General features: G+C 45.2%; 1 protein-coding gene across 1 annotated transcript in view; it reads left to right on the top strand.

Annotated features, from left to right (window-relative positions):
* Positions 1 to 27,031, top strand: part of LOC134340378 (complement C3-like) — a 265,235-nt gene that overhangs the window by 68,096 nt on the left and 170,108 nt on the right. Inside the window, exons 10-12 of the mRNA XM_063037558.1 lie at positions 8,145 to 8,260; positions 8,359 to 8,505; positions 11,031 to 11,240. Of these exons, the coding sequence (XP_062893628.1) occupies positions 8,145 to 8,260; positions 8,359 to 8,505; positions 11,031 to 11,240 (473 nt within the window). The remainder of the gene's footprint in view (positions 1 to 8,144; positions 8,261 to 8,358; positions 8,506 to 11,030; positions 11,241 to 27,031) is intronic.

The following is a 27,031-nucleotide window of genomic DNA, read 5'->3' as shown; positions in this document are numbered from 1 at the left end:
ATTATGGGGAACAAGGAAATGGCAGAGGAATTGAACAGGTACTTTGGATCTGTCTTCACTCGGGAAGACACAAACTATCTCCCAGATGTAATAGTGGCCAGAGGACATAGGGTAACGGAGGAACTGAAGGAAATTCACATTCGGCAGAATCTGGGGTTGGATGGACTGATGGGACTGAAGGCTGGTAAATCCCCAGGGCCAGATGGTCTGCATCCACGGGTACTTGAGGTGGCTCTAGAAATCGTGAACTCATTGGTGATCACTTTTCAATGTTCTTTCTCACTGGTGGCTGGAACTACGCAGAGGTCTAAAAAGACGAGAAGAGAAGTTGAGGCTTGTTGCTGAAGAAAAGTGTACTCGTCAGAAAGAACAGCACCAAGCCAACACTGGAGGACAGTACCCTCAAGTGCAGTCGCACAGCCCAGACTGTCACTCCCGTGTGGACCTCTACAGCCACAACAGAATCTGCTCTAACACAGTCTGAAGCAAGACTTTCCAGGCGCAGATCTATGGTCTCGCGAGACTAACGGGTGCCACCACAACAATAGATTCTGGATTAGTTCCTGTGGATTGGAGGGTAGCTAATGTTATCCCACTTTTTAAGAAACGCGGGAGAGAGAAAACAGGGAATTATAGACCAGTTAGCCTGACATCAGTGGTGAGGAAGATGCTGGAGTCAATTATAAAGGATGAAATAGCGGCACATTTGGATGGCAGTAACAGGATCGGTCCGAGTCAGCATGGATTTACGAAGAGGAGATCAGGCTTGACTAATCTCCTGGAAATTTTTGAGGATGTAAATAGGAAAATGGACAAGGCAGAGCCAGTGGATGTAGTATACCTGGACTTTCAGAGAGCCTTTGATAAGGTCCCACATAGGAGATTAGTGTGCAAAATTAGAGCACATGGTATTGGGAGTAGGGTACTGACATGGATAGAAAATTGGGTGGCAGACAGGAAACAAAGAGTAGAGATTAACGTGTCCCTTTCAGAATGGTAGGCAGTAACCAGCGGGGTACTGCATGGCTGGGACTGCAGCTATTTACAATATACATTAATGATTTAGATGAATGGATTAAAAGTAACATTAGCAAACTTGAAGATGACACAAAGCTGGGTGGCAGTGTGAAATGCACGGAGGATGTTGAGATAATGCAGGGTGACTTGGACAGGTTGGGTGAGTGGGCAGATGCATGGCAGATGCAGTTTAATGTGGGTAAGTGTGAGGTTATCCACTTTGGTGGCAAGCACAGGAAGGTAGATTACTATCTGAATGGTGTCAAGTTAGGAAAAGGGGAAGTACAACGAGATCTAGGTGTCTTTGTTCATCAGTCACTGAAAGTAAGCATGCAGGTACAGCAGGCATTGAAGAAAGCTAATGGCATTGTGGCGTCCCACTTTCTAGCACACACGAACTGGCACGCGCCGGCAGAGAGGCCATCTTCACCAGCAGGAGGAAAATCCCGTGCGCGGAAAGGGTCTGGGAATATGCATTCCCCACCGCAGTCCCGCCCAGGGAGGGCGGGAACGGGAAGGCTTTAAAGGAGGCCCCGAAGTTTGAATAAATCTTTTATCGCAACTCCAACTCACCAAATACGTGTGGTTATTCTAGCGCTGTGTGTAGCACACTGCTGTAACTGGTGACCCCGACGGCCCAAACGATATTTGGACCAGAGATGACTGACGCCGCATCTGTTCACGCAGTTTCGTTAAAACTGCCAAGCTTCTGGACGCTGCGATCTCGTTTATGGTTTGAACAAGCAGAAGCACAATTCCACATTTGGCAGATAACCTCGGAGTCCACTCGCTACTACTACGTGCTGAGCTCCCTCGACCAGGGGACAGCTGGACAAGTTGAGGAGTTTATACAGTCGCCTCCGGAGGACGGCAAATACACAGCATTCAAAGCCCTGCTCATAAGGACTTTCGGACTCTCACGGCGCGAACGAGCACGCCGCTTAATGCACCTGGATGGTTTGGGAGACAGGCCGCCGTCAGCATTAATGAACGAAATGCTGGCCCTGGCTGAAGGACACAAACCCTGCCTCATGTTTGAGCAGGCGTTTCCAGAGCAACTGCCCGAGGACATATGCCTGCTGCTGTCCGACGCAGATTTCAGCAACCCCCGGGAGGTGGCGGCCCGAGCAGATGTGCTGTGGAGTGCCAGGAAAGAGAGAGGGGCGTCCGTCGCACAGATTACCAAGCTGCCTGCCCAACGGCAGACCAGACCAGGCCCGGCAGCAGAGCCTACAAAACCCGGCGACGGGAGTGAGGAGCCTAACGAACAATGGTGCTTCTACCACCAGCGGTGGGGCACAGAGGCCCGCCTCTGTAGACCACCCTGCAAATTCCTGGGAAACGCCAGGGCCAGCCGCCGCTGATGGCTACGGCGGCTGGCCATCAGGACAGCCTCCTGTATGTCTGGGACAAGCAGTCGGGATGCCGCTTTTTGATCGACACTGGAGCGGAGATCAGCGTCTTACCTCCAACGAGTTATGACACCCGCAATAGAGAACCGGGACCCACCCTGAGGGCCGCAAATGGCAGCATAATACGGACCTACGGCACCCGCACGGTGCGGCTACAGTTCTGCTCCAGCCGGTTCACGTGGGACTTCACACTGGCCGCCGTGGCCCAACCTGGGGGCGGATTTTCTACGAGCCCACAGCCTGCTGGTCGACCTGCAAAGGAAGCGATTAGTCCACGCCAAGACTTTTCAAACGTTCTCCCTGGGTGAAGCAAAGTTGCCAGCCCCACACCTGGACTCCATCACGCTGTCCGACGACGAATTCACCAGGGTCCTGGCGGATTTCTCATCAGTACTGACACCGCAATTCACGGCAGCCATGCCCAGACACGGAGTACAGCACCACATCCCGACCCAGGGACCACCCCTCCACGCCCGTGCTCGAAGGCTTCCCCCGGCCAAGCTCCGACTGGCGAAGGAGGAGTTCAAGAAGATGGAGGAATTGGGGATCATACGACGGTCCGACAGCCCATGGGCCTTCCCCCTGCACATGGTGCCCAAGGCAACGGGGGGCTGGAGATCATGCGGTGACTACCGCAGACTGAACGAGGCTACAACGCCAGACCGCTACCCTGTGCCGCACATTCAAGACTTCGCAGCAAACCTACACGACGCAAGGATCTTTTCCAAGGTAGACCTCGTCCGGGGATACCATCAAATCCCGGTACATCCAGGCGACATCCCCAAAACAGCACTCATCACCCCGTTCGGCCTTTTCGAATTCCTCCGAATGCCGTTCGGCCTAAAGAACGCCGCACAGACTTTCCAGCGGCTAATGGACGCAGTGGGACGCGACCTGGACTTTGCATTCATCTATTTGGACGACATCCTCTTAGCTAGCAGTAGTCGTCAGGAGCATCTGTCCCACCTCCGCCAGCTCTACTCCCGCCTGAGCGAATTCGGCACCATCGACTTCCTGGGCCACAGGATTACTAAAGACGGGGCAACCCCGCTGCCCGCCAAGGTACACGCGGTCCGCCACTTCCCCCGACCCAACACAATCAAAGGCTTGCAGGAATTCGTGGGTATGGTAAATTGCTACCACCGTTTCCTCCCCTCAGCAGCCCGAACCATGCGCCCCCTGTTCACCCTGATGTCGGGTAAGGGCAAGGACATTACCTGGGACAAAGAGGCCGCAGCCGCTTTCGTTAAAACCAAGGAGGCCTTGGCAAACGCCGCGATGCTACTGCACCCCAGAACGAACGTTGCTACTGCCCTCACGGTGGACGCATCCAACACAGCGGTCGGTGGAGTGCTGGAACAACTCATCAAGGGTCGCTCTTCAGCAAACACCTACGACCACCCGAACTCAAATACAGTGCTTTCGACCGGGAGCTATTGGCACTATACCTGGCAATCCGGCATTTCAGGTACTCCTTAGAAGGTAGGCCCTTCACCGCGTTCACAGACCACAAACCGCTTACCTTTGCGTTCACAAAGGTGTCCGATCCCTGGTCGTCCCGCCAGCAGCGACATCTGTCCTACATCTCCGAGTACACGACGGACATCCGGCATGTCTCGGGAAAGGACAACGTCGTGGCGGACGCACTATCCAGATCTACCATACAGGCCCCAGGGGGTGGACTATGCAGCGCTGGCGGAGGCACAGCAGGCAGACGATGAGTTCTCTAGTTACAGGACTGCGGTCTCCGGGTTGCAGCTCCAAGGTCTCCCCGTAGGCCCAGGTGAGAGGACCCTACTATGTGACGTAGCTACCGGCCAACCCCGCCCCGTCGTCCCAGCAGCCTGGTGCCGGCGGGTTTTCGAATCCATTCACAACTTAGCGCACCCCTCCATCAAGACAACCGTCCGGCTGGTCGCCAACAGGTTCGTGTGGCATGGACTTCGTAAACAGGTCAGTGAATGGGCCAAAACGTGCATGCAGTGCCAAACGGCCAAGGTGCAGCGGCACACCAAGGCTCCGCCGCAGCGGTTCGAACCCACCCGCCGGAGGTTCGACCACATCATGTGGATATCGTGGGGCCCCTGCCAGTGTCACGAGGAGCGCGGTACCTCCTAACTATGTTAGACCGGTTCACCAGATGGCCAGAGGCAGTCCCGCTCAGCGACACCACCTCCGAATCCTGCGCCCGAGCACTGATCGCAACCTGGGTAGCCCACTTCGGGGTACCAGCCCACATTACCTCCGACAGGGGCGCCCAGTTCACCTCCAGCCTGTGGTCAGCTATGGCCAACCTTTTAGGAACATAGCTACACCACACAACTGCCTACCACCCACAGTCGAACGGATTAGTGGAGCGCTTCCACCGTCACCTGAAGTCGGCTCTCATGACCCGCCTGGAAGGGCCTAACTGGGTGGACGAGCTTCCCTGGGTCCTGCTCGGAATCCGCACGGCGCCCAAGGAGGATCTGCACACCTCGTCGGCTGAGTTGGTGTACGGCGCACCCCTGGTCGTCCCAGGAAAGTTCAAACCAGCCCCAAGGGGTCAAGAGGAAGAACCCGCAGCAGTCCTGGACAGACTACGGGAGAGGCTCGGTAACCTGGCCCCCATCCCCACTTCACAGCACGGACAGAGCCCGACCTGCGTACCCAAAGACCTGCAGAACTGTAAGTTTCGTTTTGTACGACGGGGCGGACACCGGGCACCGCTACAACGACCCAACGAAGGGCCGTTTAAGGTGATCAGGAACAACGGGTCCACGTTCGTGCTGGACATTGCGGGGAGAGAGGAGGTTTTCACGGTGGACCGACTCAAACCGGCCCAAGTCGACTTGGCGCAGCTGGTCCGGGCTCAGGCACCGCGGCGCAGGGGCAGACCTCCCAAACAGAGGCCGATCCAGACTGTGGACATTGGGGGGAGGTATCGCCGGTTCTGGGGGGGGGGGGGTTATGTGGCGACCCATTTTCTAGCACACACGAACCGGCTCACAACAACGCGCGCTGGGCCATCGAAAAGGGCGCCAGGCCATCTTCACCAGCAGGGGGAAAATCCCGCGCGCGGAAAGGGTCTGGGAATATACATTCCCCACAGCAGTCCCGCCCAGGGAGGGCGGGAACGGGAAGGCTTTAAAGGAGGCCGCGAAGTTTGAATAAATCTCTTTTATCTCAACTCCAACTCACCAACTACATGTGGTTATTTTAGCGCTGTGTGTTGGCTTTCATAACAAGGGGAGTTGAGGATAGGAGCTAAGAGGTCCTTCTGCAGTTATACAAGGCCCTGGTAAGACCACACCTGGAGTATTGCCTGTAGTTTTGGGCTCCAAATTTGAGGAAGGACATTCTTGCTATTGTGGGAGTGCAGCGTACTTTCACAAAGTTTATTCCCGGGATGGCAGGACTGTCATACGTTGAAAGATTGGAGCGATTGGGCTTGTATACACTGGAATTTAGAAGGATGAGCGGGGATCTGATTGAAACATATAAGATTATTAAGGGATTGGACACGCTAGAGGCAGGAAACATGTTCCCGATGGTGGGTGAGTCCAGAGCCAAAGGCCACTGTTTAAGAATAAGGGGTAGGCTATTTAGAACGGATCTGAGGTAAAATTTTTTCACCCAGAGAGTTGTGGATCTCAGAAGACACGATACATCATTAAAGACCTCTCACACCCTCTCCTTGAACTGTTTGTTCTTCTGCCATCAGGCAAACATTACAGGAGCATCGAAACTAAAACCACAAGGCTACTAAACAGCTTCCTCCCACAGGCAGTCAGACTGCTAAATAGCTGCTCCACCTGACTCTGCTTTGGACACTTTTAACTTGCACTGGACGCTTGTAACTTGATTTTAACTGACATGTGGCTGTTGTGTTTTACTATTTATTGTTATGTTTATTATTTAGTGTTGCATTTGTTATATAATGATTGCACTTCTGGGAAACGCTATCTCATTCTGCCCTGTAGAGCTGATGGACAGTTAGAATGACAACAAAGTTTCTGAATCTTTGAATCTTTGAATCTATGGAATGCTCTGCCTCAGAAAGCAGTGGAGGCCAATTTTCTGGATGCTTTTAAGAGAGAGTTAGATAGAGCCCTTAAAGATAGTGGAGTGAAGGGATATGGGGAGAAGGCAGGAATGGGGTATTGATTGTGGATGATCAGCCATGATCACAGTGAATGGCGGTGCTGGCTCGAAGGGCCGAATGGCCAACTCCTGCACCTATTATCTATTGTCTATTGTCTAGTCAGCCTCCTCATTCCACCCATGCTCCTCAGCCAAAGGCCAAAACTCAATCGCGTAGTCATTTGCTAAACAGCTAAGCTGATGTAGCTTTATCAGATGATCCAAGGCTCTGTTAGCTCTGGTGGCATGATGGAACACTCTCTTCAAGTCATTCATGAATTCTTTCAAGTTAGAGCTCATCTCCGGCCATCATTCCCAATGCATAGTGCCTCAAGGCAGGGCTTTCCTGGTCAGGTGAGAGATCATGAAGGTTGCTTTTCCGCACACCACAGGGATTCAGGATGGCTGGTGCTCAAACACCAGTGAACACTAAGTGACGAGGCTGTGGCAAGAGCCCAGGGCACTGCTGAATCTCTCTGGGATCAGAAGATGGACTGAGTGGTTCTGGCTTCCTCCTAATGACAATTGGTGCATGGTAGTCTGGTGGTGTATCTCCCAGGTCTGTCTTGAAATTTTCTCACTGTGGCTGACGAGAGGCTCCAATACCCTGCTCAATCCATCTTAGGCTCAATGGTACTGTGGCAAGAGACCTAGGCGAGGATAGTTAGCAGCCAAGTGCTGGAGTATCCAAGACTCAAATCGACACACATACGAGGCTGAAATGAGGATGGGGTTCTAAACTAGATGCTGGAGGAGAATCCAACACAGAGCTGATGACCAAACTCTGAACCTCAGTTCAGGTGCTCTTCAAATATTGAAATCCTGGTGCCAAAATATGGTCGCCAATAAGCGGTGTTGTCACGTACATGCAACCCTGTAAAAATATCAGCATCAATAGGACACACCTGGAGTCTGGTTTTGCTGTTATCAAAACACAACTTTATTAGTAACTACGTCAGCTAGTAACTTAAACCAGGTAAATTAAGAGTCCTCTCCTCCTCTCCTCCTCTCCCCCTCTCCCCCTCATGATTCTTAAAGGCGCAGTCCATAATGAATAAAACTTAAGATTCCATCACAGTGTGAGCCTGAGTCTTTAAAGGAGCCATGCCCACCTATCCATATTCTGGAGAATCGATCCATCTAAATCCTGGAAGCTGCAGCAGTCGGGTGCATATCGTATAGGGAACACTTAAAAATAAATTCATCTAATTGCTCATCTCACGGAGTGTTTTGACCTCTTTTGGAAATTCTGGCACAGAGTGAACTGCACCAATATTGTCATTGAAAATACTCATCAGAATCTTCAACCCATTTATTTGAGAATCAGCGCCCCACAGGAATAATGGAGCACATTGCCACAGTGTCTTCTCAATGCTTTCAATCTGGGGAGCAGATTATTATGAATGCAAAATACTCCATTAAATCTAGGCATTATTTTGCAAAGGCTTCCATAAGCAAATTAAAATATATGCATTCTTATGCTGCTATTAAATTCTAGCAAGCCCGCAGCATATTTCCTCGACATATGCAGTTGTGTAAAATGTCTCAAATATTATTTTGTATCTGTTTTTCATTTCTCTTTTTCCACCACAGGCACTGACCTTGTAGAAGCAGAAAAAACTGGCATAAAAATAGTTGTCAGCCCATATGCAATATTGCTCACCAAAACGCCCAAGTATTACAAGCCTGGGATGCCTTTTGACTTGATGGTACATTTGTTTTCATTTCCTTCATCTCACTCTCTTCCCTTTCCATACCTTCATGGTATATCTTTGCTCAATTATTCTCTTGTTCTTTGTTACTCAAGGTCTACGTAACTAATCCCGATGGCTCCCCTGCCAATAACATTCCCGTGAAGGTGGATGGTCATGACGTCACTTCGAAAACTCATGCTGATGGAATTGCTAAATTGGCAATAAATACACCTGGAGAGCCAAAGTCCTTAAACATAAAAGTAAGAAATAAACTATTTCATATGCATTCATAGAATGAAATAACAAAGTGCAGGTCTTTTTCCTATTGTGCTTGAGCTGGCTCTTTCAATTATTACCACTCCCTTTTCACTGCACCCCTTTCCTTTCCTTCAAATATTTATCCAATTCCCTTTTGAAAGTTACTGTTGAAATAGCTTCCACCTTCCTTGCAAGCAGTACATTCCAGACCATAACTGTATTCTACAGGATCTTCCACTAGTCATGTTACACATCTGTTCTTTGCTTATTGGCACTTCTTCCCTTATACTTCTTTCTTTGTTAAAGTTTGTCTGATTTAGAAAATCCCTGTTATATCTTCTACTGATGTGCTCTTCAGACAAAGCAAACTGTAGTGAACCTTATCAGCCATTTTTCACGATAATTTAAAAGACCATAATTATTTCAAATTAGCATGTATTTGAATAAATTGCTTACATAATATTATTAAGCACTCTTCAGGTGTATTTGGGTTCCCATACATAGAACAACAAAGCAACCACTTATATTTTATTGTTTGTAACAATATATTTGGAATTCAAAACTACAGACCTGTGAGGCACTGTAGACCATTTTCAGTAACACAAATGCACACCACCACAAACTGTAACTTCTTGGTTTGGCATACCTAAAACGAGGCAGGCTGGTGGCGTAGTGGCATCAGCGCTGGACTTCGGAGCCAGAGGTCCCGAGTTGAATCCGGACAGCTCCCTTGCACGCTCTCCATCTGTGCTGGGTTGAGCGTTGAGCTAGCAACTCAACCGCATTAAAAAAAAACCTGGAGGCAGATGGGCTCCGCCAGGTTTCAGATGCCCAATATACGCTGTATGATGAGCACATCAAAAAGATCAGTGCAAAGCTTGCCATGACGGCACCCCGAAGACTCCACCAGGAGTTAAGGGTGCACACACACCTCTCAGTATCAAGCCAGAGAACTAACCCTGGTTCAATGGAATGTGCAGAAGGACACCTCAGGAACAATTAAGAGCTTGAACTTAGTGAAGCTACAATATATGACTACATGTGCGTTAAACTCTTCAGGGCCATATCTTCAGTTGTGCTAAACAGCAAAAATGGCTGACAATCAACAGTGCTCAGCAGACTTCAACGTTTTGAAGTTCTGTGATCCTACCATATTTAGATATAAGTGATAAGATATAAGCTAACAGGTTCCAAAATTATCCCCACTTGCAGTAAAATCATTTATCAGAAACGAGTTATTGATTTCAGCCAATACAATCAGAAAAGAAACATCACAGGCATCAATTCAAGTTCACGTTCAAGTTTACTTATCAATAAACCATACATGAATATAGCCAAATAAAACAATGTTCCTCTGGGCCAAGATGCAAAAGTCATTACCAACAGCACACAGCCCATAGCACATATGGTTATGTGGATGATTTTGGCAAATGGGTCGGGTAAATACCTTTGTGAGACAATAGAATTGTGTGTCTGTATTGCTTAATGCCTAGATCAGCAGAAAATCGTGGTGCTTCCCTCTGGCATACTGCTTCACAGAGCAAGGTTGTCTCTGGTGTTGCCCTTAAGCATACTTCTATAAACATAAGACTATGGGGTATTGCCCTCCAGCCTACAGCTGTACACCACAGGGCTACGTGACTTAGATATTTTTCCCTCTAGCTTGCTTAGAATAATGCCAAATATAGAAACATAGATCCAACTATATCCATTAGAATCAACCATAAAGAGGGTGCATGTAGTGATTGTAAGCAGAGTCGTTGCTCTCCCGAGGGATGGCTCCCTGTGTCATGTAAATAAAGTCTCCTAACAAATATCTGGGTCTGAGTCTTGTGTGGAAAAAGAAACTCCCTAACAGGTTACAATAGCAGAAGAACATACAGTCACTGAAACAAATAATTTAGCCCATTCCCGAGCACCATGCCCTGTAGATAGATAGTGCATGGGATGTTATCCTGATCCAGTTTGTTCTTCCACAAAACAAACTCAGGAGAGCAGCACGGATTGAACACTAGAAGCAGCACTGATGGGACTGGCCAGTTGCCAACCCAGTACAGATTCTAGCAAACCCATAGAGGTCTCTTTTCTCTCTTGCACAGCCTCCAGTGTCTATTCCCCTGGGCAGCTGCAAAAGACAACCTCTGGGGCATGAGAGCCTAGTCTGTGCCATCACTGAGGCAATGCAGTTCCGCCACTGTCAGTCTTGCTAATGAACCAGTTCAGTTTTCTACATTGCCAATGTCCAACATGGTCTTTCAATCTGATGGAGTAGACCTGCACTGCATAATTTTGTTAATATTCAGCAGCGTCTCGATATTGTAAAAAAGATATAAAGGACGAACAATTACAACTTTGGTTGCTCCCAGTGTCCACCGACTGATGAAATAGCATATGAGTTAAGAAACTTAACTTTTCATTTACTAATTCATTTATAAAATGAAGTGTACTGCATTTTTTAAGTTGGTGGAAGATCAATATGTGCTCAACAGTTGGAATTTACTTCTTCCTTTTGTCTTTCTGCTTACAGGTTTCAACAGAAGTTCCTGATACTCTCAACCGACGGGCATCTGCATGGGTAACTGCAAAGCCCTATATGACAAAAGATGGTTCAGCAAACTATCTGCACATTAGTATTCCAAAAACAGATTTAAGTCCAGGTGAAGATTTATTGGTTAATCTGCACCCCCGAAATGACAATTTACAAGTCCAGGATCAAATAAAATACTTCACCTACTTGGTATGTTTTTTTCGGCACATTGGTATTCATTTTGAATTCACTAACCCTCAGTGAAAATAGCACCAAGTATTTATAAAGGTAAATTAAAGCAATAAGTTAGTCACTAGTTAAAAAAAAAATCTCCATTGTGTCTAGGAGGTATTTCGAAAACCCTTGTATCATAAGCTAAATTTTATGGAAGGAATGAATGGTGAAGTGTTTTAATTTGGTGATGAATTGTTGTTCATTTTCACGCCTTTTGGTGTATTGGGTGGCTTTTTTTCTCATTTCCAGAGCATTTGTCTTTTTTTCTATGAAATTGAGTTGCTAGCTCAACGCTCAACCCTGCACAGGCATGAAGTGTGCAAGGAGCAGGCTGGATTAGAACCCTAGGCCATTTGCCTTAAGTTCCAGTACTGATGCCACTACACCACTGGCTGGCTAATTTAGTGAAGAATGAGGCCAGAATTGGGGGATGTGTGGATGTTTTAGAGGTTCATAGAACAAGAGAATATTGCAGAGATTGTGATGGGGTGAGATCATGAAAATAAGAATTGAAAAGCAAAATAAATCAGAGTTTTGTTTAGCTGGGCTCCATTATAAGTTATTATGTGTTGGTTCATATTGGTTGTCGAGTTTTAGATTACTTCACTATTAGGAAATTTAAGGAAAACGTCAGTTAAGGTAAAACCACCAAAATGTAACATAGAAAAGTCACTTCGAACAATAATACAATCTAACCACATAATGCACTAGAACCATAGAACCATAGAACCATAGAACTATAGAACATTACAGCACAGTAGCAGGCCTTTTGGCCCTTCTTGGCTGTGCCGAACCATTTTTCTGCCTAGTCCAACTGACCTGCACCTGGACCATATCCCTCCATACACCTCTCATCCATGTACCTGTCCAAGTTTTTCTTAAATGTTAAAAGTGAAGCCTTATTTACCACTTCATCTGGCAGCTCATTCCACACTCCCACCACTCTGTGTGAAGGAGCCCCCCCCCACAATGTTCCCTTTAAACTTTCCCCCCTCACCCTTAACCCATGTCCTCTGGTTTTTTTCTCCCCTTGCCTCAGTGGAAAAAGTCTGCTTGCATTCACTCTATCTATAACCATCATAATTTTGTATACCTCTATCAAATCTCCCCTCATTCTTCTATGCTCCAGGGAATAAAGTCCTAATCTATTCAACCTTTCTCTGTAACTGAGTTTCTCAAGTCCCGGCAATATCCTTGTAAAACATTTCTGCACTCTTTCAACCTTATTAATATCCTTCCTGTAATTTGGTGACCAAAACTGCACACAATACTCTAAATTCGGCCTCACCAATGCCTTATACAACCTCAACGTAACATTCCAACTCTTATATTCAATACTTTGATTTATAAAGGCCAATGTACCAAAAGCTCTCTTTACGACCCTATCTACCTGTGATGCCATTTTTCGGGAATTTTGTATCTGTATTCCCAGATCCCTCTGTTCTACTGCACTCCTCATTGCCTTACCATTTACCTTGTATGTTCTACCTCGGTTTGTCCTTCCAAAGTGCAATACCTCACACTTGTCTTTATTAAACTCCATCTGCCGTTTTTCAGCCCATTTTTCCAGCTGGTCTAAATCCCTCTGCAAGCTTTGAAAACCTTCCTCACTGTCCACTACACCTCTAATCATTGTATTATCAGCAAATTTGCTGATCCAATTTCCAACATTATCATCCAGATCATTGATATAGATGACAAATAACAATGGACCCAGCACTGATCCCTGTGGCACACCACTAGTCACAGGCCTCCACTCGGAGAAGCAATTCTCTACTACCACTCTCTGGCTTCTTCCATTGAGCCAGTGTCTAATCCAATTTACTACCTCTCCATGTATACCTAGCGACTGAATCTTCCTAACTAACCTCCCATGAGGGACCTTGTCAAAGGCCTTACTGAAGTCCATGTAGACAACATCCACTGCCTTCTCTTCATCCACTTTCCTGGTAACCTCCTCGAAAAACTCTAATGGATTTGTTAAGCATGACCTACCATGCACAAAGCCATGTTGACTCTTCCTAATAAGTCCCTGTCCATCCAAATACTTGTAGATCCTATCCCTTAGTACTCCTTCCAATAATTTACCTACTACCAACGTCAAACGTACCGGCCTTTAATTTCCCAGATTACTTTTAGAGCTTTTTTTAAACAACGGAATTACATGAGGCATCCTCCAATCCTCCGACACCTCACCTGTAGATACCGACATTTTAAATATATTTGCCAGGGCCCCTGAAATTTCAACACTAATCTCCTTCAAGGACCGAGGGAATACGCTGTCAGGTCCTGGGGATTTATCTACTCTGATCTGCCTCAAGATAGCAAACACCTCCTTCTCTTTAATCTGTATAGGTTCCATGACCTCACTACTTGTTTGCCTTATTTCCATTGACTCCATGCCAGTTTACTTAGTAAATACAGAAGCAAAATAACCATTTAAGATCTCCCCCATTTCTTTTGGTGCCATACATAGCCGACCAATCTGATCATCAAAAGGACTAATTTTATCCCTCACTATCCTTTTGCTCTTAATATACCTGTAGAAGCTCTTTGGATTATCCTTCACCTTCACTGCCAAAGCAACCTCATGTCTTCTTTTAGCCCTCCTGATTTCTTTCTTTAGTATTTTTTGCACTTTCTATACTCCTCAAGCACCTTATTTGCTCTCTGTTTCCTTTACATGTCATACATCTCTCTTTTCTTCTTTATCAGAGTTCTGATATTCCTTGAGAACCAAGGTTCCTTATTATTATTCACTTTACCTTCAATCCTGACAGGAATATACAAACTCTGCACTCTCAAAATTTCTCCTTTGAAGGCCTCCCACTTACTAATCACATCCTTGCCAGAGAACAACCTGTCCCAATCCTCGCTTTTTAGATCCTTGCTGATTTCTTCAAATTTGGCCTTTTTCCAGTTTAGAACCTCAACCCGAGGACCAGATCTATCTTTATCCATGATCAAGTTGAAACTAATGGTGTTATGATCACTGGAACTAAAGTGTTCTCCTACACACACTTCCGTCACCTGTTCTAACTCGTTTCCTAATAGGAGATCTAATATTGCATACTCTCTAGTTGGTACCTCCTATATATTGATTTAGAAAACTTTCCTGAACACATTTTACAAACTCTAACCCGTCTAAACCTTTAACAGTATGGGAGTCCCAATCAATATGTGGAAAATAAAAATCTCCTACTATCACAACTTTGTTTCCTGCAGTTGTCTGCTATCTCTCTGCAGATTTGCTCCTCCAATTCTCGCTGACTATTGGGTGGTCTATAATACAACCCCATTAACATAGTCATACCTTTCCTGTTTCTCAGCTCCACCTATATGGCCTCGGTAGGCAAGCCCTCTAATCTGTCCTGCCTGAGCACTGCTGTAACATTTTCCCTGACTAACAATGTTACCCCCACCTTTCATTCCTCTGCCCCTATCACATCTGAAACACTGGAACCCTGGAACATTAGGCTGCCAGTCCTGCCCCTCCTGTAGCCAAGTTTCACTAATGGCTATAATGTTTTAATTCCATGTGTCAATCTACACCCTCAGCTTGTCAGCCTTCCCCACAATACTCCTTGCATTGAAATAGACACACCTCTGAAGATTATTACCACCACACACAACGCTTCTGTTTGTGACTTTGCATGAACTTTTAACACCATTTATTTTCACCTCCGCTCTACTATCTGCTCTGGCACTCTGGTTCCCACCCCGCTGCAGATCTAAACCTCCCCAATAGCTTTAACAAGCCTCCCTGCAAGGATATTGGTCCCCTTGTAGTTTAGGTGTAACCCGTCTCTCTTGTACAGGTCCCACCTGCCCCAGAAGAGGTCCCAATGATCCTGAAATCTGAAACCCTGTCCCCTACACCAGTTCCTCAGCCATGTGTTCATCCGCCAGAGCATCTTATTCTTACCCTCACTGGCACGTGGCACAGGTAGCAATCCTGAGATTACCACCCTCGAGGTCCTGTTTTTTAACTTCCTACCAAGCTCTCTATACTCACTCTCCAGGACCTCCTCACTCTTTCTTCCTACGTCATTGGTACTGATGTGTACCATGACATCTGGCTCATCACCCTTCCACTTCAGAATGCTGTGTACGCAATCAGAGACATCCCTGACCCTGGCACCCGGGAGGCAACAAACTATCCGGGAGTTTCCGTCATGACCACAGAACCTCCTTTCTTGTGCCTCTAACTATTCATTCCCCTATCACTACCACTCTCCTCTTCTTCTACCTTCCTTTCTGTACTGCAGAACCAGACTCAGTGCCAGAGATCCGGCTGCCGCAGCTTGTCCCAGTTAAGTCATTCCCCCCAAAAGTATCCAAATCAGTATACTTGTTGTTGAGGGGAATGGCCACAGGGGAACTCTGCTCTACCTGCCCTTTCCCGTTCCCTTGCCTGACAGTAACCCAATTACCTGTGCGCTGCTCCTTTGGCGTAACTATCTCCATGAAGCTACTATCTATAAACTCCTCATTCTCCCGAATGATCTGGAGGTCATCCAGCTCCTGCTCCAGTTCCCTCACGTGGTTTGTTAGGAGCTGCAGCTGGATGCACTTCTTGCTGGTGTCATTGTCAGGGACACCAGAGGTCTCCCTGACTTCTCATATCCTGCAAGAGGAGCATTCCAACATCCTGCCTGGCATTCTCTCTACTCTAAACAAACAAAACAAAACTTACCGGAACCTACCCTCGCCTCTGCCTGTTCACGTTGAAGCCTGTTGAGCCAAAGCCGTCCCACTCTGCTCCCTCTCATTCCGCTGCCTGCTGTATATGGTGGGTTTTTTTTTAAACCTTTGGCGCTCTACATCACGTGCCTGCGCAGTCTAGCCTCTTTTCCTCAAGCAGTGTAAATAAAAATCGTAGATTAACCATGGTATAAATGCTGCCTGCATTCCCATATAGCAAAGGCAAAGATAAATATTTTAGTTAATTAATTATTGGAGAAAATACTGAGGACCAAGGTCTTCTGCAATGCAGACTAAACTTTCATGAACAATTGTGAACAAATGTGTATATGTTGCTTTGCAATCTTACCATCATTATGCAAGTTACAGAGACTCTAGACTGAGGGGGAAGGGTGTGGAAGGGTGTTGATAGGTGGGAAATATGATGATAATTGTGAAGACCTGCTCCGGTCCCGCCAAACCGCCTTGATTTTAGTGGTGAGCATTGGTAGGTCATTATAGTGCTCGACGTTCGTCATGTGCTGTTGCCAACTCACGTCTAAAGCCATCCGGAGCATTCGTGTATAACAACCATCTAGAGACTTTCGCACAGTCTTAGTGAGTGTCCACATCCGTACGTGAGAATGGACTCTATGACTGCTATGAAGATCCTCTTTTTAAGCCCTCTGGTCAGGTTCAACTTCCAGATTTCCTTCCTGTCAGTCATAGCCCTCCAAGCCAGCACCTTCCGTATCCTTCTGTCCTTCTCTGAACTCATCACTCTTGACCCGAGGTACTTGAAGTCAAATTAGTGCCAAGAAATGACAGACAGCACACTGCATGCAATTAAAGGTTTATATTCATGAATCTTAACTAAAGGGTTAGCAAAGAAAAGAATGAAAAAAAAAACAAAAATTATAATTAAACAGTACAATGTGCACCAGTTGTGGAGCTTAATTCACAGATCCTCAATCCATCTCGCTGTCCGGTTCAATCAAATCACGATCAACTCACAGAGTGGTATTATATGACCGGTTCTCTCCAGTGTCTTCTCTATTCATCTCTCACCGAACAAAAGACCCAGCTCACATTCTAAAGCATTTGTTATCTGCTTCTACAGAAGGACCATTATTATAGCAGTAAGACCTTTCCCAGAGTGATACGGTTGGAAGAGTACCATGGATAGGGGATGGATAATGAAAAAGCAGAGGGCCTAGGAAGGTGACTGTTGAAAATAATGCTGCTAAATATTGTTGCAGCAGTCTTTCACTCATAAGATGGAATGTGTAGTCTGCTTCATAATTGATTGGCCTCATACTAGTGTTAGTAGGGAAAAATGTGAGTTCCAAGATCTTTATTAACTCCATTAAGAATTTTCAAAAGTATTGAAATAATATCAATATGAAGATGCAAGAGACTGAATTCCAGATAAAGTACCTTGACCTGAGTCATTGAATTTTTTAAATGCGACCTGATCCACTGAGCTCCCCCAGTATTGGGTGTACTTTTGATGGGCTGATAAATCCTATCCAATTGTCTACCAGCTAAGTGCTGGTAAACTTACTATCTATGCTGTGCTGACCCATGTACCCAAAATCCTGTAATATAAAAGGTTCCTATAGACCCCCGATAATATTCCTACTCTTTGGCAAACTATTTCTTAATTTTGTTGTTACAATTGAGGTTAAACACATTGCCATTCATAAAGTTAGAAATGATAGGTAGGTAAGGATGAAATACCAATCGCCCATGATGTAACTCAGCTACAAGGGTTCAAGGGGTTTCATGACTATCTCTAATGCCAACTTCAAATTGGTTACAATTTTTCAGTTGATGTTCCTTGGGCAAGAAGCTGCAGGGGGCGTGGATACAGCCTAGCTCATGAAAACAAGCCTCCTATTTATGGACTCTATATACACGTCTTTCTGCATCAGCTTAATCAGTAAAGGAGCCAGTATAAATCAAAGATCCCTGTGGATGATGTTTTTGCAGGGAGATGTACTATGGACATGTGGTCGATGTTTAGAGATCTCTTGTAGGATGTTAGGGATAAATTTGTCCCAGTGAGGAAGATAAAGAATGGCAGGGTGAAGGAACCATGGGTGAAAAGTGAGGTGGAAAATCTAGTCAGGTGGAAGAAGGCAGCATACATGAGGTTTAGGAAGCAAGGATCAGATGGGTCTATTGAGGAATATAGGGAAGCAAGAAAGGAGCTTAGGAAAGGGCTGAGGAGAGAAAGAAGGGGGAATGAGAAGGCCTTGGCGAGTAGGGTAAGAGAAAACCCCAAGGTATTCTTCAATTATGTGAAGAACAAAAGGATGACAGGACTGAAGGTAGGACTGATTAGAGATAAAGTTGGGCAGATGTGCCTGAAGCCTGTGGAAGTGAGTGAGGTCCTCAATGAATGCTTCTCTTCGGTATTCATCAATGAGAGGGAACTTGGTGGTGAGGACAATATGAGTGAGGTTGATGTTCTGGAGCATGTTGAGATTAAGGGAGAGGAAGTGTTGGAGTTTTTAAAATACATTAGGACGGATAAGTCCCCGGGGCCTGACTGAATATTCCCCAGGCTGCTCCACAAGGTGAGGGAAGAGATTGCTGAGCCTCTGGCTAGGATCTTTATGTCCTCGTTGTCCACGGGAATGGTACCAGAAGATTGGAGGGAGGCGATTGTTGTCCCCGTGTTCAAAATGGTAGTAGGGATAGTTTGCATAATTATAGACCAGTGAGCCTTACGTCTGTGGTGGGAAAGCTGTTGGAAAAGATTCTCGGAGATAGGATCTGTGGGCTTTTAGAGAATCATGGTTTGATCAAGGACAGTGAGCATGGCTTTGTGAAGGGAAGATCATGTCTAACAAATCTGATAGAGCTCTTTGAGGAGGTGACCAGGCATATAGTTAAGGGTAGTGCAGTGGATGCGATCTACGTGGATTTTAGTAAGGCATTTGACAAGGTTCCACATGGTCGGCTTATTCAGAAAGTCAGAAGGCATGGGATCCAGGGAAGTTTGGCCAATTGGATTCAGAATTGGCTTGCTGCAGAAAGCAGAGGGTCGTGGTGGAGGGAGTACATTCGGATTGGAGGGTTGTGACTAGTGGTGTCCCACAAGGATCGGTTAAGGGACCTCTACTTTTCATGATTTTTATTAACGATCAATGTGGGCACATGGCCAAGTGGTTAAGGCATTGGACTGGTGACCTGAAGGTAGTGAGTTCGAGCTGCAGCTGAGGGAACATGTTGTGTCCTTGAGCAAGGCACGTAACCACACATTGCTCTGCGACGACACTCGTGCCAAGCTAATGCCCTTCCCTTGGACAACATTGGTGTTGTGGAGTGGGGAGACTTGCAGCATGAGCAACTGCTGGTCTCCATACAACCTTGCCTAGGCCTGTGCCCTGGAGAGTGAAGACTTTCCAGGCGCAGATCCATGGTCTTGCAAGACTAACGGATGCCTTTACTTTACTTTATTAACAACCTGGATGTGGGGGTAGAAGAATGAGTTGGCAAGTTTGCAGGCGATACAAAGGTTGGTGGTGTTGTGGATAGTATAGAGGATTGTCGAAGATTGCAGAGAGACATTGATGAGATGCAGAAGTTGGCTGAGAAGTGGCAGAGTTCACACTTATCTGGGTTGAACTCCATCTTCCACTTCTTAGCCCAGTTTTGCTTCCTATCAATGTCCCACTGTAACCTCTGACAGCCCTCTACACTATCCACAACACCTCCAACCTTTCTGTCATCAGCAAACTTACTAACCCATCTCTCCACTTCCTCATCAGGTCAGTTATGAAAATCACAAAGAATAAGGGTCCCAGAACAGATCCCTGAGGCACACCACTGGTCAGTGACCTCCATGCTGAATATGACCCGTCTACAACCAGTCTTTGCCTTCTGTGGGCAAGCCAGTTCTGGATCCACAAAGCAATGTTCCCTTGGACCCCACACCTCCTTTCTTTCTCAATAAGCCTTGCATGGTGTACCTTATCAAATGCCTTGCTGAAATCCATATACACTACATCTGCTGCTCTTCCTTCATCAATGTGTTTAGTCACATCCTCAAAAAATTTAATCACGCTCGTAAGGCGCGACCTGCCCTTGACAAAGCCATGCTGACTATTCCTTATCATATTTTACCTCTCTAAATGTTCATAAATCCTGCCTCTCAGGATCTTCTCCATCAACTTACCAACTACTGAGGTAAGACTCACTGGTCTATAATTTCCTGGGCTATCTCTACTCCCTTTCTTGAATAAAGGAAAGTCCGCAACCCTCCAATCCTCCAGAACCTCTCTCACAACATAACTCAGATGTATCAGTATTGCAATGGAATAAAGTGAATTACAAAGGCATGAGAGAAGAGCTTGTCTAGGAGGGGGATACCCATGAGGGAGATGGCAGAACAGAGGTGGCTGAAGAACAAGGCACACGATAGATATGACCCGAGAAGAAGAGGTTCTCAAATAGCAGGGCTCAGCAACCATGGCTGACAAGGGAAATTAAGGACTGCATAAAAACAAAGGAAGGAGCACATAAGGTAGCAAAAGTCAGTGGAAAGTTGGATGATTGGGAGGCTTTTAAAATCCAGCAAAAGGCAACTAAAAAGGCTATGAGAAAGGAAAGATGAAATATGAGGGCAAACTAGCCAATAATATGAAGCAGGATACGAAAAAAAATTCAGCTATGTAAAGGATAAAGGGAGGTGAGAGTTGATATTGGATCACTGGAAAATAATGCTGGTGAGGTAGTAATGGGGGGATAAGGAAATGATAGATGAACTTATAAAGTACTTTGCTCATTCTTTACTGTGGAAGATGCTAACTGTATGCCAGAGATCCATGGGTGTCAGAGAGCAGCAGTCAGTGTCAATACTATTACAAAGGAAAAAGTGCTAGACTTACTGAAAGTTCTTAAGGTGGATAAGTCACTTGGACCAGATGGACTGCAATCCAGTCCTGAAAGAAGTTGCTGAACAGATAATGGATGCATTGATCATTATCTTTCAAGAATCCTTTGATTCTGGCATGGCCCTGGAGGACTGGAAGATTGTTGCAGATGTCACTCCACTCTTTAAGAAGGAAGGAAGATGAAAGAGAGGAAATTATAGGCCAGCTAGCCTAACCTCAGTGGTTGGGAAAGTGTTAAAAGTCCATTATTAAGGACGAAGTTTCCCAGTTCTTGGAGATTAATGATAAAATAAGTCAAAATCAGCATGGTTCATGTGAAAGGACATCTTGCCTGACATATCGGTTAGAGTTCTTCAAGAAAGTAACAGCAGGATCGTCAAAGGAGAGACAGTGGATGTCATTTACTTAGATTTTCAGAGGGCATTTGATAAGATATCTCACATGAGGCTGCTTAACAAGATAAAATCCTATGGTGTTACAGGCAAAATACTGTCATGGATAGAGGAATGGCTGACAGGCAGGAGCTAGCAATTGGGGATAAAAGAGGCCTTCTTTGGTTGGCTGCCAGTGACTAGTGGTTCCTCAGGGGGTCAGTATTGGGACTTCTATTTTTCACATTGTTCATCAATGATTTAGATAATGGAATTAATGACTTTGTGGCAAAGTTTGCAGATGAAATGATGATAGGTGGCGGGGTAGGTAGAGCTGAGGAAGCAATGCAATTGAAGCAGACTTAGACAAATTGGAAGAATGGGGAAAATGTGGCAGGTGGAATACAGTGTTGGGAAATGTATGATAATTAAATTTGGTAAAAATCACAAAAGTGCAGACTATTATCTAAATGGGGAGAAAATTCAGACATCAAAGTTGCAAAGGGAATAAGGATCCACGTGCAAGACTCCCAGAAGCTTAATTCACAGGTTGAGTCTGTGGTAAAGAAGGCAAATGTAATGTGGCATTTATTTCAAGGGGATTAGAATATAAAAACAAGGAGATAATGCTGGAGCTTTATAAGACATTAGTCATGCTGCACTTGAATATTGTCAACAGTTTGTGTCCCTTATCTCAGAAAGGATATTTTGTCATTGGAGAGAGTCCAGAGGAATTCTACAACGATTATTCCGGGAGTGAAGGAGTTAACATATGGGGAGCATTTAGCAGCTTTGGGCTTGTACTCACTGGAATCTAGAGGAATGCAGAGGATCTCATTGAATGTAAATAAGGTGGCTCTGGAGAGGATGTTTGCTTCGGTGGGTGTATCCAGAACTAAAGTGCACAGATTCAAAATTTAGGGGCAAAATGTTGATGGATTTGTGGAATTTGTTGCCACATGCAGCTGTGGAGGCCAGGTCATTGGGTGTATTTGAGGTAGAGATTGATAGGTTCTTGATTGGACATGTCATCAAAGGTTACGGGGAGAAGGCTGGGAACTGGGGTTGAGGAGGGGTAAAAAAGGATCAGCCATGATTGAATGACAGAACAGACTTGATGTGCAAGTTGGCCTAATTCTGCTCCCATGCCTTACGGTCTTACAGTCTTTTACAACAGAAGTAGGGAGGATTTTTTTTAGCCAAAGCATGGTGAATATGTAGTATGCACTGCCACGCACTAGAGTGGAGGCCAAGTCTGTGTGTATATTCAGCACGGAATTTGACAGATTCCAGATCGATTGGGACATCAAGCAATATGCTGAGAGGGCAAGTGTATGAGGGTGACTGAGATCTGGGATCAGCCATGATGAAATGGTGGAGTGGACAATAGATTGAATGGCCTAATTTGCTCCTCTGTCTCATGATCTTATGGTCTTATGGTCTAATCCCCCACCATAGAAACATTTTCTCCATTTCCACTGTATCAAGACCATTCAACATTTGATAGGATTCAATGAGATTTCCCCCATTCTTCTGAATTCCCCTGAGTACAGGCACAGAGCCATCAAACACTCCTCATACGATAATCCTTTCAATCCCAGAATCATTCTTGTGAACTTCCTCTGAAACCTCTCTAATTTCAGCTCATCTTTTCTTAGATAAAGGGCCTAAAACGCTCACAATATTTCAAGTGAATTCTCACTATTACATGTTTGCATTTATATTTCAGTCCTCTCGAAATGAATACTAATCTTCAATTTGTTTTTCTCACCACCAATTCAACCTGCAAGTTAACCTATAGGGAATTCTACCTGTGAACTCTAAAATCACTTTGCACCTCAGGCTTTTGAATTTTCTGCCCATTTAGAAAAGGGTCTGTGGTTTTGTTCCTTCTACCAAAATGCATGACCATACACTTCCTAACACTATATTCCATTTCCCACTTCTTTGCCAATTCTTCTAATCATAGTCATAGTCATAGTCATACTTTATTGATCCCGGGGGAAATTGGTTTCACTACAGTTGCACTATAAATAATAAATAGCAATAGAACCATAAATAGTTAAATAGTAATATGTAAATTATGCCAGTAAATTATGAAATAAGTCCAGGACCAGCCTATTGGCTCAGGGTAGCTGACCCTCCATGGAGGAGTTGTAAAGTTTGATGGCCACAGACAAGTATGACTTCCTATGACGCTTGGTGCTGCATCTTGGTGTTCTGTCATCCTGAACCCTCTTTTTAGCATTCATGATGGCCTTAATGTCCTTTGTCACCCATGGCTTGTTATTTGAATAACAAAGAACAGTTCTTGTTGGAACATTGCAGTCCACACAGAAGTTGATGTAATCAGTGATGCACTCTGTGAGCCCATCAATATCCTCTGCATGTGGCTCACAGAGTGCCTGTCTAATCTGTCTAAGTCCTTCTGCAACTTCCCTGCTTTCTCAAAACTACCTACCATTTCACTTATCTTTGTATTGTCTATAACCGTGGCTATCAATTCGGTAATCCAAATCATTGACATACAATATAAAATGAAGTGGTCCCAAAATCAACCTCTGCAGAATGCAACTGGTCATTGGCAGCCAACTAAAAAAGACTCTTTATTCCCAAACATTGCCTCCTGACAATCAGCCAATGCTTAATCAATGCCAGTTTCTTTTTTGTAATACCACAGGCTCTTAACTTATTAAGCATCCTCATGTGTAGCATCTTGTTAAAAGTCTTCTGAAAATCCAAGAACACAACATCCACCAATTTTCCTTTGTCCATCTCGCTTGTTATTTCTTCAAAGAATTCTAAGAGATCTGTCAGGCAAAGTTTTCCCTGAAGGAAAGTCCTATTTTACAATGTGCCTCCAAGTATCTTGAGACCTCATTTCCTTAATAATGGACTTCAACATCTTTCCATCCACTGAGGTCTGGCTCACTGGCCTATAATTTCCTTTATTCTTGATGAGTGGAGTGACATTTCCAATTTTTCAGTCCTCCGGAAGCATGCCAGAGTCTAGTGATCTTGAGAGATCATTACCAATGCATCCACAATCTCTGGAGCCACCTCTTTCAAAGCCCTGGAGTGTACACCATCTTGTCCAGGTGACTTGCGAACCTTCAGAACTTTCAACTTCACAAGCACATTCTCCTTAGTTATATCAATTGAACTCACTTCTGTCCCCTAAACCTCTCAAACTTCCAGCATACTGCTACTGTCTTCCACAGTGAAGACAGATGCAAAATACTTATTTAATTATTTCACTGCCCCCATTACAAACTCTTCAGTGTAATTTTTCAGCAGTTCATACCTATTCTCACCTCTCTTTTACACCTTATCTGAAATAACTTTTGCTATCCTCTTTGATATTATTGGCCAGCTTACCTTCATATTTTATCTTTTTCTTCCTTATGACTTAATTAGTTGCCTTGTGTTGGTTTTTAAAAGCTTCCCAATCCTCTAACTGCCCACTCATTTTTCTCTATTATATCCCTTCTATTTGGCTTTTATGTTGTTTTTGACTTCCCTTGTCAGCCAATGTTGCATCATCCAGTCTTTAGAGTTCTATTTCTTCTTTAGGATGTATCTATCCTGCACCTTCTGTATTGCTCCCAGAAACTCCAGCCATCACAGTTCTGCTATCATCCCTGCTAATGTCCCCTTCCAATCAACTTTGTACTCGGATTTTCAGAAGGCCACACATGTGTCTCATGCCACACATGAGACTGCTTAACATGTTACGAGCCCATGGTATTACAGAAAAGATTCTAGCATGGATAAAGCAGGGGCTGATTGGCAGAAGGCAAAGAGGTGGAATAAAGGTAACTTTTCAGGTTGGCTGCCTGTGACTAGTGGTATTCAACAGGGATCTGTGTTAGGATTGATTCTTTTTATGCTAAATATATATGATTTGGATGATGGGTTTGTTGCAAAGATAGTAGACAATACGAAGATAGGTGGAGGGGCAGGTAGTCTTGAGAAAATAGAGAGGCTGCAGAAGGACAGACAGATTAGGACAAAGAAGTGGCAGATGGAATACAGTGTCAAGAAATGTATGGTCATACGCTTTGGTAGAAGAAATGAAAAGTTTGACTATTTTCTAAATGGAGAGAAAATACAAAAAGAAAACTAGGCACAAAAAGACTTGGGAGTCTTTGTGCAGGATTCCCTAAAGGTTAATTTGCAAGGTTGAGTCTATGGTGAGGAAGCCGCTTATCTTAGAAAGGATGTGCTAAAACTGGAGAATGTTCAAAGAAAGTTCACAAAAATGATTCCAGGATTGAATGGCTTGTCATATGAAGAGTATGTGATGTCTCTAGGCCTGTATTCACTAAAATTCAGAAGAATGAGGGGGAACCTCATTGAAACCTATCGAATGGCAAAAGGCCTTGATGGAGTGTTTGTGGAGAGGATGTTTCCTAAAGTGGGAGAGTCTCAGACCAGAGGACAGCCTCAGAAAGGAGGGATGTCCTTTTAGAAAAGAGATGATGAGGAATTCCTTTAGCCAGACTGACAAATCTGTGGAATTCCTTGCCACAAGCAACTGTGGAGGCCAAGTCTTTCTCTATATTTGAGGCAGACGTTGATAGATCTGGATGGTCAGGGCATGAAGGGATATGGGGAGGAAGGCAAGAGTTTTGGGACTGAGAGTAAAAATGGATTAGCCATGATGAATTGGTGGAGCAGACTTGATGGGCCAAATGGCCTAATTCTGCTCTTATAGTTTATGGGCTTATGGCCTTATGGTCAGCTCTTCCCTCATGCCACCCTGATTTCCCTTTACTCCACTGGAATACCAATACTTCCGACTTTAGCTTCTCCCACTCAATTTTCAGGGTGAAGTCTGTTATATTTTGATCACTGCCTCTGAAGGGTCCTTTTACCTTAAACTCCCGAAGGAAATCTGGCTGGAGACTTGGATAAGCAATTTCTGCACTGGCTGGGGACTGGGTTGGATGAATGAAGAGGTGCTGTCGCACTTCAGCAATGTAGTCATTCATGGCTTGGTACTCAGGAGCAGAGAGAGGGAACGGATGGCCTTGGCGAGTGGTGATGCCCGAGAGGATGTCTATTGCACAGCCGAGTTGTCTGTCAGGCAGCTGGATGCTGGCTTCCTTTTTACTGCAGGCAATGCTTAGGTCATGATGTTCCTGTAGGAGTTTGGTTTCCTCCATCTCCATGGATTTGCGGGGTGATGTCAACTGAGTTTGCTTGTAGGCAGGTGGTGGGTCAGGTGGATCCCCAAACCATCAGTTCACCAGATGAGTAGGTAAGTGAGGGCTGTGAGTAGTGACCCAGGATGAGAAAAGTGTTGAGTGAGTCGATCAGGAGGAATTGGATGGACTCATTGTGCTCTTTGATTCTCACGTGCACAAGCCATGTGCGTGTTCTGACCGTTCCAGACCCCAGGGGACATCCATTAGTGGGCGTGATGCTGAAGGGGTGAGAGATAGGTTCAGTCAGGAGTCCAACCCTAACCCTCATTAACAGCTGTTGATTTAGTGATTTTGGCAATGTGTTAGCAATGGAGTCAGGAGCATGCAACCTTGATCTCTCAATTAACAAGCAAGACACACAAAATGCTGGAGGAACTTAGTAGGCTGGCATCTGTGGAAAAGAGTAAACAGTTGATCTTTTGAGTTGAGATCCAGCAATGCAGGATGCAATTAGATCTCATGACATGTGCTGTGACCTCTCCATGTTACGTTTATTTGGATATATTTTACTGTGGGGTGAACAACTTGATTGGATGCAGATCACTTTAGGATATTCTGAGATTCAGAGAGCTGCCAATGAATACAAATGCATTTTAGTT

Source organism: Mobula hypostoma, chromosome X1, assembly GCF_963921235.1.
Source record: "Mobula hypostoma chromosome X1, sMobHyp1.1, whole genome shotgun sequence".
NCBI classification, from domain to species: domain Eukaryota; kingdom Metazoa; phylum Chordata; class Chondrichthyes; order Myliobatiformes; family Myliobatidae; genus Mobula; species Mobula hypostoma.
The sequence above is the reverse complement of the archived record's forward strand: the minus strand, read 5'-3'. Positions and strand labels throughout refer to the sequence as shown.